Source organism: Neurospora crassa, linkage group I (genome assembly GCF_000182925.2).
Source record: "Neurospora crassa OR74A linkage group I, whole genome shotgun sequence".
In the NCBI taxonomy this organism is placed as follows: Eukaryota; Fungi; Ascomycota; class Sordariomycetes; order Sordariales; family Sordariaceae; genus Neurospora; species Neurospora crassa.
The window spans coordinates 4,632,059-4,646,701 of NC_026501.1; the positions used below are offsets into that span (position 1 = coordinate 4,632,059).

Here is a 14,643-nt window from a genome sequence, read left to right on the forward strand (position 1 = left end):
AACTAGTATTGGGCTACACATTTGGACGGTAGGATTGTCGACTCACATCTGCAGTCAGACAAGTCCGCATGTAGGCTGTGTCGCCAAGTGGCACAGTAGGACTTCACAACCTTGCCTCGGCGTCGATGTTGCTCCTACTTAAGAGGGGTAACCACTTCATTTTCTTATGTGTTTTCTTCTCCATCTCAATTCCTACTCAGTCAAGCTTTGTCTTCTTCCTGCCTTTTCAAAAAGAAAACATAAGCGGGATTGTTCGAAGAAGAATTGCTCCGATGGATGTATGTCTCATCTCGATCACGAACTCACATAGTTATATAACATGATGCTAACACCACACAGGTCGACGAAACAGGGTCGGTTGACAGCTTCGAGGCCGTTGGCTTCAAGGCTGTCAAGCATCAGCGGATTCCGGATGATGAAATGCCGGACATCCTCTACAGCATCCAGTACTGCACCAGTAACGGACGGCTTATGGAAAGTGAGTATTGCCAAAACCATAACGTAGAGGTACCTTCAGGACCGAAATCAAGAACAAAAGTTAACAGAAAATAGCACGGGAGAGCGCAAAGCCCCTGGATCCCAAGGCCTCCAACACCGGCCTCGAGGAGACTTCCAAGCCCACCCCAGTTCTCGAAATCAGAACCACCGTCTACGCCAGATATAACGGCAGTGACTACTACGACGAGCCGCACTATCCTCCGCCTGATCGGTATTGGTCCGGCTCCGACAGCGACTGCAGCGACAACCTACCCCGTACCCGGCGCAACCGGGAGCCTCATACCAAAGACCGTACCGAGATGGTTATTCACTCAGACCACCTCAAAGCCGCCCTCTCCGCCGTCGTCTCCTACTACCGCGAATTCTCCCCTGAGCACGGTATCATCCGAGCCCCCTACCAAGTCCTCGTCGACCACTGGAAGGAGCTGGAATTATATAAGCTCAATCAGCCCAGCTGTCACGACGCCGAGTACGCAGACACCACAACCAAGCACATCGACGTGCTCCTTTCCTTCTTGAAGATGACCTTTTCCGAGCGCTTCGCGGCCGAACGACTCCGCCAGGAGGACCCGCGCGGTCCCATGGCCACCTTCGATAATTTCTGGACATTGCTTAAGCCGGGTGCCGTGATCTACCGCGACCGCGACGGCACCCTGGTGCCATACATCATCAGTCTCGTCCGTCTCGAGGGCCCTTATGATGCCCAAGGCAACGGTGAGGGCAACAATACTTACTATCTCGAGTTCTGGAATATTCAGTACAGCCGTGGCCTGTTGCGCAGGCGCATGAAGTCGTGCACCATCTCGTCATGGCGAGGCGAGCGACTGATTAACTCCCTGTCTGTCATACCCGAGCGCTTTGTCGCTCATGCTGCAAAAGTCGCCGCCGAGAATGTCAAGCTTGGTAGGCTGTACTGGGAGCTGGCTAAGCAGCCTTCGTACATGGATTATGATGGGCAGGTGACCAACGGCGACAACACCGCGAGCGGAAGGGGGTATCAGACCACGGGCCGGGTCATCGTCGACTGCGAAGGCTGGGAGCGGTTCGGCGACGGAGATCGACCGCGGCGTAACCGGGGAAATCTGAACTTGGATATCCTTCCGCAGGTACAGGCCAAGTGCGCTTGCCCAGCTTGCTGTAGCAACAAATCTTCACCTCCCAACGACGAGGGTTGCGGACAACAACAACAACAACAACAACAACAACAACAACAACAACAACAACAACAACGAAGCGAGCCAAGCCCCTTTGTCGGCTTCGACAAACTCAACCCTAAAACCGACTCCCTCCCCGACAATGCCTCTCTATATCTCCACGTCCTGTCCCCTACCATGCCAGCCTTCATTCTCTCCGAGCGGCGCTGGGCCTACATCCACCTCTCTGGTCTCGGCCCCGTCCGTCCTGATCTCGATGCATTCAAGTACCTCGTCTTGGACCCGGCAATCAAGTTGACCGTCAAGTCTTTGATCGGAAAATTCGCCGCCGCCGCCGCTCCTTCTTCGTCAACAACAGAACCCCCCCTTCCGGCGGCGGGTAGGGAAGATATTCTCACCCCACAGACAGTCTCCTCCTCCTCAGCCCTAGCCCCGTGGCCCACCGATTTCGTCCGCAACAAAGGTCTCGGCCGCATCTTCCTTTTGCACGGCTCCCCCGGCGTAGGCAAGACTTGCACAGCGGAATGCATCTCCGAACTAGCTCGGCGCCCCCTCTTGGCCCTCACCAGCGGCGATCTGTCCACGTCCATGTCCTCCTCCTCCGTCGAGCGCCGCCTCTCGTACTTTCTCGAACTAGGCGAGCGGTTCGGCGCTTTGGTCCTTTTGGACGAGGCAGACGTGTACTTGGAACGTCGGCGGACCCGGGACTTGAAGCGCAACGGGCTGGTGTCCGTCTTTCTGCGAGCGCTCGAGTATTTCCGCGGGGTCCTCTTCCTGACGACGAACAGAGTCGCGGCCTTTGATGACGCGTTTACCTCCAGAATTCACGTGGCGCTGTATTATCCTGAGCTGGGTGAGGAAGAGAGGAGGAAGATTTGGGGGTATCAGTTTGAGAGGTTGGAACGTGAATCTTTCTCCTCTTCCTCCTCCTCGTCGTCCTCGTCGTCCTCTGCTTCTGCTTCTGCCTCAGATGGGTCAGACGGTAATAACCAGCAAGTTGGAGGAGGGAAGAGATTGTTTTATATTCCCCAATCAACCAAGGAATATGCCTTCCACCACCCCTCCGTCCTCGCGCTCAAATGGAACGGGCGCGAAATTCGCAACGCGCTACAAACAGCCTTGGCGCTGGCGGAGACTGAGGCGGCTGAGTCGCATCCGGAAGGGTTGTCATCAACAACAACAGCAACGATCACGCTGATGGACAAACATTTGAAGGCCGTGGTGGGCATGAGTAGTGGATTTAAGACGTTTATGAAGGGGGTAAAGAGGAACAGGAGGAAGGAAAAGAAGGCGGCGTTGCTGAGAGCGGGCGTCGATGTGGATGGCGATGATGATGATGACGAAAATGGTATGGAGTATGCGGATGAAGAAGATGGAGAACAGGGAGAGGAGGAGAGTGATGAAGATACTGAACATCCTGGTAAGACGCCAACGCTTGATTTGCATGCACCATGTTGATGGTCGGCTTGAGATTGAGTAAATGGAATTCATTGTGTTTTGCTGACTTTTTGTTTATTCATTTCTCTATAGGAAGCGGGTATTCATCCCAGGGCTCTGAATCCGAATTTGCTAGAAAGAATGAAGGCTGGTGATAATATTAAAGAGGCCGACAGGAAGTGGTGAGGAAACGAGCTTGACAGCTAAGAGTGGTTGGAAGTTGGTCTTTTTTCAGGCTCAGATAGTCTACTACTTCGGGTAAGATGTTCAAGGGATACTACCTCGAGTAATGAGTTTGTCCAATTGTTCGACTCGTTGGTATCATGGTTCCCATTATGTTCTACCTACCTCATTCAAGTCATTGCGCCTATTCCAAATAAAAATGCTTCGCTCTTCTTACAATCCATCTATACCTTACGTACTTCCTCATCCAAGCGAATTTTCGCCGATGAGTATACAGTCCAATATCTCGTACGCCTCGAAATCATAATCGTGCAACCAGCTCTGTGTTCATACACATTCGTAATATCCATATCAATGCACCTTTCTCAATCCCAGGAAAGAATGCCAACACCGAGACCCTAACAATATACTCAAGAGCTTTACAACCCCAAGGCATTCGCCCTCGCCGTCGATGACGCACTCACATTGCTTGCATGCGCGAGCAAGAACTTGCAGCAAGTCAACGTCAACTTGCAAGCCTTAGCCCAGCTATCGTCCTGCTGAACGCCCAATTTGATGGAGACGTCCGATATCTTGTCACCCTGGATCTGATAAGGGAGGCTAAGTGGATTACCTTCCCTCCGCGTCTGTTCCTGCACGTGAACGCCCAGCTGGCGCACCAACTCGAGGAAAGCCACCATGGCCGTGTCGAACTTGCGATGAATAAAAGTAAAGCCGAGTGGAAAATCACCGCTGGAGTAAAGCTCGAGGACGGTCCGCTTGGCGGGCGGCGGCGGGGCGTTGGCATCCACGGGTCGGCTAGGGTAGAAGGACGATGCCATGGACGTTGAGGCAGGTTCGATGCGGACGATGCGCGACGTTGAGCCCATGGGTTGCGGTTCATAGCCTTCGAAGCGGAAGTTGAGTTTCTCGGCCACGGTGACGAGTAGCAAGAGGGCGTGGCCCCATGCCGCGTTGATTTCGGGCCAGTCGACGGGGACGTTGTGCATGCGACCGAGACGGAGGCCGTTGATGGTGGCAAAGGTGCCGTCGTGGCTGATGCAGAATGTATCGTTAAAGACATTACTGCGCTGGAGCTTCTCCAGCTGCCGGGAGTCATGGTCGAACTTGCTGTTGATGCTGTCCCGCTCGTTCTGGAAATCGATCAGGGTGGTGTTGAAGCCATTTCGTGCTCGCCAGAACTCTTCTTCCTTGATGTCCACCTCGCGTATTTCCGCCTCTAGCTCAAGCTTCTCCCTCTCCAGGGCCGCCTGTTCCTGCTCGAGGGCCTTGAGTTCTTCCAGCAACTCCTTTTCTGCCTGCTTCGCTTTGCGGGTGGCCTCCTCTTGTGCTCGAATCTCCTCGTCCGTTGGCTCGGAGGCTTTTAGCTCCTTGAGATAGTTGACATATGCATCCTTCTCCCGGTTGGCAGATTCAAGCTTCTTTTGCATTTCCTCCACCAGCATGTCGGAGCACTCGATACATATTGGGTGGTCTATGTCGGATCGAGCACTAATGACCTCGAACAGCTTGAGAATGCGCTCCATTTGGTCCGACAGATGGGCATTAGCCATGTCGTCTTCTTCAGATGCTCCCACATTGTTGTTATTGGTGTTGCTGTTGTTGCTGCTATATGCACCGGAGGATAAGTCTTGGGCTGATGAACGGTTGTTCTTCTGGAGAGACAACGCGTCGGAGGACGCAATCTGAGATTCAGTGAGCAATACAAATGACATGGCTGGGTTGTCTCGTAGTGCGCCGTCCCCTCCTCCTCCTCGGCCTGGTCCGGCATGTCTCTTAAACATGGGCTGATGCGATGACCGCAACGCCTTTTCATAGAGTGATCTCCTCTCGCGCTCATGGAGGGATCGGTGTGTCGTCGATGATTCGGAGATAGAGGACAGCGCTTTCTTGGGCGTTTGTTGAGAGTAAGTGGCTAGACTTTGTCAGATATGGAGGAGCCCAAAATAGCCATGACGCAGCAGGACCGCAGAATCGGTAGTGGACAATGGCAGATTCCGTACCCACGAGCAGATCATATGCTGCTGGATTCAAGTCCTCTAAGGAGCTGTCCAGCTTGAGTGGGGTGCGACACTTTTGGCAGTTCATGATGGACAACGGTCGGTGATTCATAGAAACATTCCTCTACGTGATAGTACGACGTCCAAGGTATGATATCGTGAATGTTGAGCGAGCTATGCTTCGATGTGGTTTGGTGATGTTGGGGTGGAACGGAGGAAGTCCTATTCTAACCCGTTGACGCTGGAGGGGCAGGTACCTGGTAGGTACCTTGATAGCTAGGCTCTATCAGTGGCCTATCAGCTGCTGACTAACAGTTTCTGTAGGGATCCTTGCAGCCTTATGACAGCGCGTCATTACGTATGGTCCAGTGACAGTCCAGTGACAGTCCACTGTTTAGAAGTTCAAGGGTGTGTGTGCAGGTCCAGCATCGCAAACGGAAGGATCGCTGTCGCATAGTCGCAACCTCCATCTGCGACCGAAGTAATTTACGCGACAATACTTTGTGTGCGCGTCGGAACCTCCTCCTTGCCAACCACTGTTCCTCGTCCCAACACCCGATTCTCACGAAACTCTACTCCTACACCAGATGGATGTCCGCCCAGTATCGAAACATCGGTAGTAGAGCTCCGAACTGCCCAAGCGCAAATCACTTCGACAGCTCGACTCGATGGAACGACCGACCAAACGATCGCGAACTGGCCCTGCGCCCTTCGACGATGAAGCGATTGTTGGCGATGAGCTCAACCACCAGCCCGAGGAGGTCAACCAACTACGAGACCCAGGCTACCAACTCGAACAGGCCCGATCATTCGCTGCCTTCAAGTTAAAGTCAGCTTTTGAAAACATTTTCGAAAAGTATGGGAAAGACTTTGACGGCATTGGCGATGAAATCGATCTGAGGACTGGCGCAATTGTTGTCGACAACGGCCACATCAAGTCTCTGAAAACGGCGACAATTGGTGTCGAGAGCGAGGATGACGACGAATCTGAATCCGAGTCGGGAAACGAGGAGGAGGCGACATCACACGGACAAAAAAGCAAACAGAATGCGACTGCATTGCAAACCGTTCCGCGACCTCTGCCTTCCATGGCGCCGCCATCACCTTTCGGCGCGTCCGGTCCGGGTTACAACTCCTTTCCAGGAGGACCTCCGCTACTGTCGAACACGATGTACCCCGTACAAACGCAATTCCAATCGCTCCCAATGCCGTTCGGTGCGTTCAGTTCTGCGAACGCTTCGATCGATCCTGCTTGGAGAGCACCTGACCTACCTCCGCCGGTTCCCTGGGGAGGGTTCTGGACTCCTGGCACCCAGTCCAGGTTCAAGACAGTCGCCAAGGTGCAACAACTTGCTGCCAGGACTAATCATGATCAGGAGGGTGAGGATGAGGATGACATTCTTCTAGATATTTCTACCACTGGAGCCACCATGGCGACCGAGAACACCCCGGTCATCAACAAGAAGCTGGCACCCTTTCGTCCTCCATCTAACGTCTCTTCCCCGGCCAATCACCAGCTCAAGACATTCGCAGCTACCTCGACACCAAAGTCCGTTGACAGTTTTGATGTTGCGAAGGCAGATGGAGAGAAAAAGAAAATCACCAAGAGGAAGACACCAGCAAAAAAGACGCCAGCGAAAACGAAGGCTATTGAAGAACGTATCGCTAGTCTGGTGGACGAATTTGGCATACAGATCGCTGGATCTCCTGTAGTTGACAGTCCCTCGGCTGACACTCAACCCGTTACTGATACACAGCCTGCCGTCAAGCAGACGCCAGTTGCTGAGAAGCCAGTAATCGAAGGTCGAGCATCTGCTGTGAAGAATACGGAAGCGGTGAAAAGAAGAAGGACGCCAAATAAAAAGACACCGACAAGTAAAAAAGCCTCTTTGGAGGAAAGCGCTGATCTATTGAGAGCGAGCCTTGAAAATTCTGCTCCTGTTCCCGCGGCGAAAGAGTTTTTTGCAGAGCTTGAATGTGAGACTCGTCCTGTCGTCGAGCACGAACCTAGTATTGAAAAGGGGTCTGGCCAGTTTTCTGATGAAAAATCCAGGGTCGAGGCCCCTGTTGTCGAGGACCCTGCTGTTGGCACGGGTCAAAAGACATCGAAAAGGCAGACGCCATCGAGGGTTTCAACAAGGGAACAACATTTTGGGGGGCCAAGCAGTAATCATTCAGCAAGTGATAGCAACCGGCCCGCGCTGGCTTCTACAGTTGAGCATCCTTTAGTCGAGACTGAACTTGTCGTTGAGATTCAATCCTCCTCGACAGTTCAAAATGGTCCCGGACAGCCCTATGTTCAAGAGACTATCGCAGGAGAACCAGCTGTGGAGAAGTCTTCTATCGACGAAGTTGCCGTTGCCGAAATCGAGCCTCCTTCCGCTAAAGGCGATGGAGACCAGTCTGCAAGCATCCCAACAACAATCACCAAGTCAGTAAATCACGATCTTCCAGAGGTACCGAGTTCTGCGGATTCAAGGACGGCGAGAAGGAAGAGGCGACTCTCGATGCGAGGCCAGTCTTCTCCAGCTGGGGCCAAGCGGTCCTCAAGGAAACAAGTTGCCTCGAGATATGAGCAGTCTCTCTTTAATGGAGCAACAAACGCGAATACCACCTTGAAATACTACAGCCCCAGCTGCGGCGCACTTGTCACAAAGCCAAGCAACCAGCAACTTTGGGTCGAGATACCGGTGGATGGTACCTTGGACACTAAGGCCTTTCAAGTTGTTGTCGAAGACGACAATCTGATACCAGAAGTCCCAGCAATGGAAATAGGACCAGGAACTACAAACACATTGGCAGTAGACGAGATGGCGAGGAATGGCGTTGCCAGACCTCAAGTTCATGGCGACCATGAACCTCAAGCAGAGGCTGTCGAAAAACGAAGCCCCCCATCGAACGATCTGTCACATGAGGTCTTTACTAGGAACGTTGTTGACTCGGCATATGCCTTCTCTGACGAAGATGAACCAGCCATACCAAAAGCTAGAATTCGACGAACTGAACCCATTCAACCCAACCCCAAGCCCAAAACCACAGAGAAATCTAATGCGAAAGAATTCGGGATACCCACACCAGCGTCGTCCTTTGACCGCAACAGTCAGTCCACTGAGTTTCAAGCTACTCCGGAAGCGGAAATACCGATGGAGGAACTTCCAATCATTTCAGCAACTGTGACCACACAGACTGCTCGCCAAACGCCATCAGCAGGCTCCGCACTTCTCGACAAGACCAACACCAACAGCGAAGGACCTTCACTGCCCCAGCCTGTTCAAGTTATCAAGGCTAGGCGGGGAAGGAAACCCAAAACTCCGATAGATTTGAGCGTAACCGCCTCAGCGGTGGCAACGAGTACACCTGCCGTGACAGAACAGCCATCCGAGCCGGTTCCTATTATTACCGCTTTAGCGTCTACTCGGCCTAGGAGACAGAGTTTAAGGTTATCAAGGGGAAGGCGGGATTCGGATATCACAATTGCAGAGTCGAATACGCCGCAACATGCAACGGCTACAATATCCCAGTACGAAGATGAGTCTCTTGTCATTCAAGAGAGTCCACAAGGCACACCCGAACCCGAGTCTGTAGATGAGCATAAGGCTGGAAGCCCAGCTAGCCCAACCTTGATTGTGACCATTCCTGCGTCTCCCAAGTTGACAGAGACTTTGGCTCCTGATCAACAACTTTTGGAAAACAGCTTGCTTGAGGAGGCAATAGCCCGTCAACGGTTTTGGTCGCCTAAACCTGAATCGATAATACTCGGCCACGAACCATCACCACCGGAGCCACAAGCAGAGACGCTTTTGGAAGTCCTCATCCCTTCTGAACGGATGCCACCCCGCTCAGCTTCGCCTCCGCCGCAGGAACAAGAACCAAACATTGAAGTCATTCAACCACAGAAGGAACCAGAACAACCAACAACCCCTGTGAAAACAAGGTCAAGACGCGGACGCCCAAGCTCTGCCGCTTCCCTCCCCACAGCAACAGTCACCACAACCACCAAGGTCAAGACCAAAACAGGCTCCGCCTCGGGATCACAACCAGGCAGGAGAAAGGTTCAAACACCCTCCACCGTTACATGCACTACCACACGCACTACCAACACCACCACCGCCCCTATGACATCCTCAAGAACAAGGACGACCCTCACTGGCACCCTCCAAAAACAAAGCCAAGTCCAAACCCCTGGCACAACCAAATCCACCAAATCTCTTTTGGGCAGCAACAACAACAACACCACCATCCTCTCTCTCATCTCCTCCGACACGGACGACGAAGACGAACTTACTCTTGATTTTGGCGGCGGCACACCATCAGGCATCTCGAAGAAGGGGGTTAAACCCGCTAGCAGCACAACAACAACAAAAACAACAACGAAAAGGACAGCTGCTGCATCTACTTACCCTTTGGCTTCGCTCCTCCTCCGGACTCCATCCCGCAAACCTCCTCCTCCTCCTGCAGCTGGTGGTGGTGGAATAAGAAGAACAACTAGCTTGGCGAAGAATGCTTCTTCTATTGGTAGTGTTGGGAGGAGATCAAGATCAACTTCCTCTCCTCCAACTGCTGCCCGTGCCGTGACACCCACCACTGGTGTTGGCTCTGAGGCTGGGGCTGAGGGAGAAGAAGAAGAAGAGTTTGTTGGATCGGAGGTGATTCAGACGCCAGGTGGGACGCTGAGACGGTGCGGTGAGGCTGGATTCAGGTGTGACAGGGATTTTTGCTTTGGGTGTTTGTAGTAGTTGTGCGTTTGATGTATGTGTTTCTGAAGTGTTGTGAGTCGTCGTAAGTTGTGTGTTTGTTACTAGGTAGGGTGATTGAGGTTGTTGCGGAAATCGTGGGTGGAGTGTTGTTTCGGAGATGTTATGGGTGGCGGAGGGGAAGTGTTATCGATACAGCGTTCCGGTCGCGGAATTAGGTTGAAGTAGAGTTATGTGCTATGATTAATGGGTACGTATGATCGATATGGACATTGGAGTGTGGTGTGGTGTTTGTTTACTGGGAAAAGGAGTTACGCACTCGAGTTACCTAGCCAACTATTCATCAGCTACATCATACAGACTTGGCCGTGAGATCTAATCGTTGAAAGGAGCTTCGAGGTGGCTTCTCCCGCGCACACATTCTACTGTGTACAGCAAACTTCTGGTCATGAATTCATCAATTGTGCTATGTTGTTGTTGTTGTTGTTGTTGTTGTTGTTGTTGTTGTTGTTGTTGTTGTTGTTGTTGTTGTCCATATGTCATCTGGTTACACACCACGAAAAGGCAAATGAGGTGAATGGGGAGTGAAACCGCTTCAAAATTCTCCATCAATGATCCTATATCATGAACCATAATCTTTAACGTCAAAACCTAAAGGGAATCTTTGCTCGGAACGTACTTCCAATGTTGCTGTGTTTAACCACCAAACACGCATCACAACCAACACTCCAAACCGACTCCATCCATCCATCCATCCATTTCGAGAAAGAGAAAAAAATAAAAGAGAGTTTCCCAAGCAGTTCCTGCCTACTTCTTTCCTGCTTTCTTTTACTCCATCTGGCTGCCTGAACATCCTCGTCTGTGATCCTCCCTTCCCTCTCCAGCGCCCAGCCCCAACTAAACCAAGCACCTAGAAACCCTAGCCCGCGCTTGATAAACGCATGTCTTTCAGCTGAATGAAATTGGTATCCCATGTCGTGGCGAGTTGTGACCTCTGTTCGCAGGCAAAACAACGCTGGATAATCGAGTAGCTTCGACGGTAACGGATGACACGCGCAATGGTATATAGAAGTCGATCATTTCGGCTGGAACTATAAGAGCAGGCGGCCTTCTCCAATTTCCGTCTAGTTGATGGTCTCACCGGCCAGATACCGCGCACGTGTGGCCTCGTCGCGGACAGGGGCGAAGTAAGGGTGAGCCATGGCCTCCTTTGCGGTCAGACGTTCCTGGAAAAGTATCATGTCAGTTTCTAGTGTTACAGCGGTATTGAGCGAGACAAATTCGAGTGCAAAAACGTACGTTATGATCGTAGCGCAGCAGCTTGTCCAAGAAATCAATAGCCTCGTTGGAAACGAAACGCTGGTTCTCAGCGTTAATGAAGCTGTGCCAGGGTTTCCTCTGGAAGCGGCCGAGAATGTCATCGTACTGAGCGTCCAGCTCAATCTCGTACTTATCAAGGTAGTCGAACAACTCGTCCGTGCCGAGGACCTTAGCAATCTTGACTAATTGATCCGAGTTGCTCTGACCATGGAAAAACGGCTCCTTGCGGAAGATCATGGATGCGAACATGGCGCCCAAACTCCACATATCCAAGCTGTAGTCATATTCCTGAAAATCGACAAGCAGCTCCGGACCCTTGAAGTAGCGAGAGGCGACCCGGACATTATACTCGGTGCCGGGGTGGTAGAACTCAGCGAGACCCCAGTCGATAAGGCGCAGCTGTGACAAGCAAGAGAATGTGTTAGCTCGAAGCTGATGCGCGCTTCATTCCCGAGATTTTGAAAACTTGCCTTTCTGTTCTCATGATCGATCATAACGTTATGAGGCTTCACATCGCGGTGCATGATGCCCTTGCTGTGACAGAAGTCGAGGGCCTTGAGGAGCTCGAAGATGTAGTAGCGGACGTCGAAGTCGTTGAACCTGGGGTACAGGGTGCGGAACTCGGTGTTGTTGACGTATTCGAAGATGAGCGAGGGGGTCTTGCTCTGGCTATCTCTCACAACGTCGAGCAGGGCGACGATGTTGGGGCCGCCCGCCAGATTCTGGAGAATTTTGATCTCTCTCTTGATCTTCTTCTTCTTGACGGGCTTCAACACCTTGATGACGCATTTTTGGTAGTTAACCACGTTGATTCCCTCGAACACCTCGGAGTATTTTCCTCTGCCTGTACAAGAGGGTTGGCTGTTAGATTCGGCGCTTATTTATTTTTTTATTTTTTTTTCAACGTTGAGCAAGGGGGCGCATGGCACATACCAATCTTTCGAACGACCTCATAGTTCTCGAGAACACCCCAGCCTGTGCGCGCAAAGTAGTTAGTAAAGTAAAGAAAAAAATCTTGCGTGTGAACAGGGTGATTGAAGCTCACTGATGTTAACAGAGTCGTAGTCCCAGTATGCGCGGGGCATATTCTGGTTGACGTCGGCGTAGACACGAGCCATGTTTGCGGTGGTGTTGGGAAAGGCGAGCACGCTCGATTGCGCGCTGGCAGCCCAGAACGAGGTTGTTGCTAGAGAAATGGTGACGGCTCGGATTGGGACCTGCGATGGCGCGAGCCGGAGGAGAGGGACAGTTGAAGACGGATGGCAGTCAGGTGGATAGGATCAGATGGTGGGATGGAGAATGCAATGCCGTTGGCCGTCAGCGATGATGGACGTTGGATACCTGGGGCCAGACGCGGGCTGCGCAAGACGCATTCAGTTCGCAGGGAGCCCTTCTTGCCGCTAGGCTAGGATTTTGTTAGGCTTTTGCTAGGCTTTGCTGGGGTCTCCTGTGAGGGGTTCTGGTTGGTCCGTAGCCGGCACGCGATCCTTGTTCGGACCCTTGTGTCCCTAAAATGGAGCCTTGTGAGGAAAATGGGCGATGTTATGCCTGGCAAGTGCAAAGCTGCCCTGACAGCCGAGGCAACCTATCGTTTTAACAGCACGGTATCTCGCCCATGCTCATGTGTGTGATGGAGCAGCGGGTCCTACGGTATACTTATACTTACCTCTACCTCTATGCAATGTACATCATACATTGAACATATGATGGATGGGATCGAGACGGACCTACTTCTAGGGCTGGGCTAGAACATCTATTCAGCTGACTCAACGTCGTTGACGTATATCTCCACGGGCACAGCAAGAAGATACGAGAAACGCGGAAACATTCACCGGTCACTCGTTCCGGTTGTCATGAAGGATCTCCAGCTTCTGTTTCAAGACGCACCAACCGAGAAATGTCAACGCAAACAGACGGGAAAGTATGACTGCCAACTGCCTCAAGTTCAAAGGGATGAGTGGCTAGGTAGGCAAATTCGTATTGTCTTTACCTTCCCTTACAGTGAACTCTTCGACAGGGCAAGTAACCGTCACCCTCATGAGCGGCTTCCAAGTCTTTCACCAAGTATTGTTCTTGCCCATCTTGAAATTTCAGTCTCAAAGTGATGACCTGAAGAAACGCAAGGTAGGTACCTACCTCTAAATACAACATCAAACAAACTACCAGGCCATGTACCTGTCCATCTTCATGGAGTTGCCCGGTGATCTGCTTTCGAGCATCAACCTAACAATCTATCACCATACCACCGTGGAGTTGCATGGCGTGTATGCTCTCCGGCCATCTGGCTCGCCTGGTTATGTAGTTGCCGTTATCGGCCTTTTCGGCCAGTAAACACCCTCGCGAGCCTCGATACCCCGACACCCCGACAGTCACTGCTATCCATCTGTTCACACAACTTCATGCTCATCAGGAATCCTTCCAAACTTCCCGACCGAGTTTGATACGGACATTCGAAGGCAAGGAAGGGGCATCCCGAATCCTCTCCCGGGCGATATTCGATGTCCACTTGGCAAGCACAGTAAGACACAGCCCTACACTATGCCTACACGAAGAACCATCACGAAGGTGACAGACAGCCACGGAGCTAAATGCGACATGGCGCCAACCTACATATAAAGACAGTACCCGTTGGGGAGGTGGCTTTCTTCAAACGATCTGCCATCTCAACATCTCCCCCCCGGAAGGACGACCCTCATTTTGATCAAAGTCGTAAAGTCTGTCGACCTGAATATCGCAAAAACCCTTCCTTGACGACACTGTCTGAAAATATCCGCTCCTGAAGTGAATCCATCGTGGTCGCAGCCTCCATGTTCGAGCCTTATTTCGGAGGCCCTACCGGCATAGCACCGCAATTCTATGTCTGGTGTGAGAAGACGTTGATTAATGCCTCGATCTTCAACTAGAAATCCAAAGGCTGGAATTGTCTCCTTGCGTTGCGCCCAACAACACGGCCATAAGATGTCATTTCGTTCACGCTGCACCTTTTAAGCCCTTCTATCCGAAAACATACCGCTGTGAGAAGCTGGATAGCTGATCTATGTGAAGTTCGACCCTTTTAATGATGGTGGGAATATAACGTCCATATATTCGCATTCTCACACCGGATACGACTTTGATATTCTCGCATTCACCACTGAGTCATAGGTACACCTGATCTTCTGGTCACTAGAAATATCCTAATGGTTGGTCCCAGGACAATTACAGTGGCAGTGAGTGGTAATTGGGTGAGATCACGCGAACCGACATGTCGGGGTCTCAGAAAGCCATCCGTCCTCCAAAAAGCGTACCATGCCGTGGTGAACAAAGGGATTGATCCGGGATTGGATGGGTATGCGTATCAGCTTTATATAAAGGCTA

General features: G+C 51.8%; 4 protein-coding genes across 5 annotated transcripts; 2 read left to right on the plus strand and 2 right to left on the minus strand.

Moving 5' to 3' along the window:
• Positions 1-213: 213 nt before the first annotated feature.
• Positions 214-3,487, plus strand: NCU03121 (hypothetical protein). The gene is made up of 4 exons (XM_959887.2): positions 214-278; positions 340-478; positions 553-3,072; positions 3,183-3,487. Exons 1-4 carry the CDS (start codon positions 273-275, stop codon positions 3,242-3,244), a joined length of 2,727 nt encoding a protein of 908 aa, XP_964980.1. The 5' UTR covers positions 214-272; the 3' UTR covers positions 3,245-3,487.
• NCU03122 lies at positions 3,127-5,469 on the minus strand. 2 transcript variants are annotated; one of them, XM_011394789.1, is made up of 3 exons: positions 5,276-5,431; positions 3,438-5,187; positions 3,127-3,366 (listed from the first exon to the last, which is right to left on the minus strand). In XM_011394789.1, the coding sequence occupies exons 1-2, from the start codon at positions 5,382-5,384 to the stop codon at positions 3,692-3,694; spliced, it is 1,605 nt and encodes a 534-aa protein (XP_011393091.1). In that variant the 5' UTR covers positions 5,385-5,431; the 3' UTR covers positions 3,127-3,366; positions 3,438-3,691. The 2 variants fall into 2 exon arrangements, with proteins under 2 accessions (XP_011393091.1, XP_011393090.1); XM_011394788.1 differs by having other exon boundaries at positions 3,299-5,187; positions 5,276-5,469.
• A 255-nt stretch (positions 5,470-5,724) lies between these two features.
• NCU03123 (hypothetical protein) lies at positions 5,725-10,433 on the plus strand. The gene has a single exon (XM_959889.3). The coding sequence runs from the start codon at positions 5,941-5,943 to the stop codon at positions 10,003-10,005; it is 4,065 nt and encodes a 1,354-aa protein (XP_964982.3). The 5' UTR covers positions 5,725-5,940; the 3' UTR covers positions 10,006-10,433.
• Positions 10,434-10,544: 111 nt separating this feature from the next.
• cka (casein kinase II subunit alpha) lies at positions 10,545-12,891 on the minus strand. The gene is made up of 5 exons (XM_959890.3): positions 12,332-12,891; positions 12,220-12,261; positions 11,757-12,130; positions 11,266-11,685; positions 10,545-11,192 (listed from the first exon to the last, which is right to left on the minus strand). Exons 1-5 carry the CDS (start codon positions 12,402-12,404, stop codon positions 11,091-11,093), a joined length of 1,011 nt encoding a protein of 336 aa, XP_964983.3. The 5' UTR covers positions 12,405-12,891; the 3' UTR covers positions 10,545-11,090.
• Between the last annotated feature and the right edge of the window lie 1,752 nt (positions 12,892-14,643).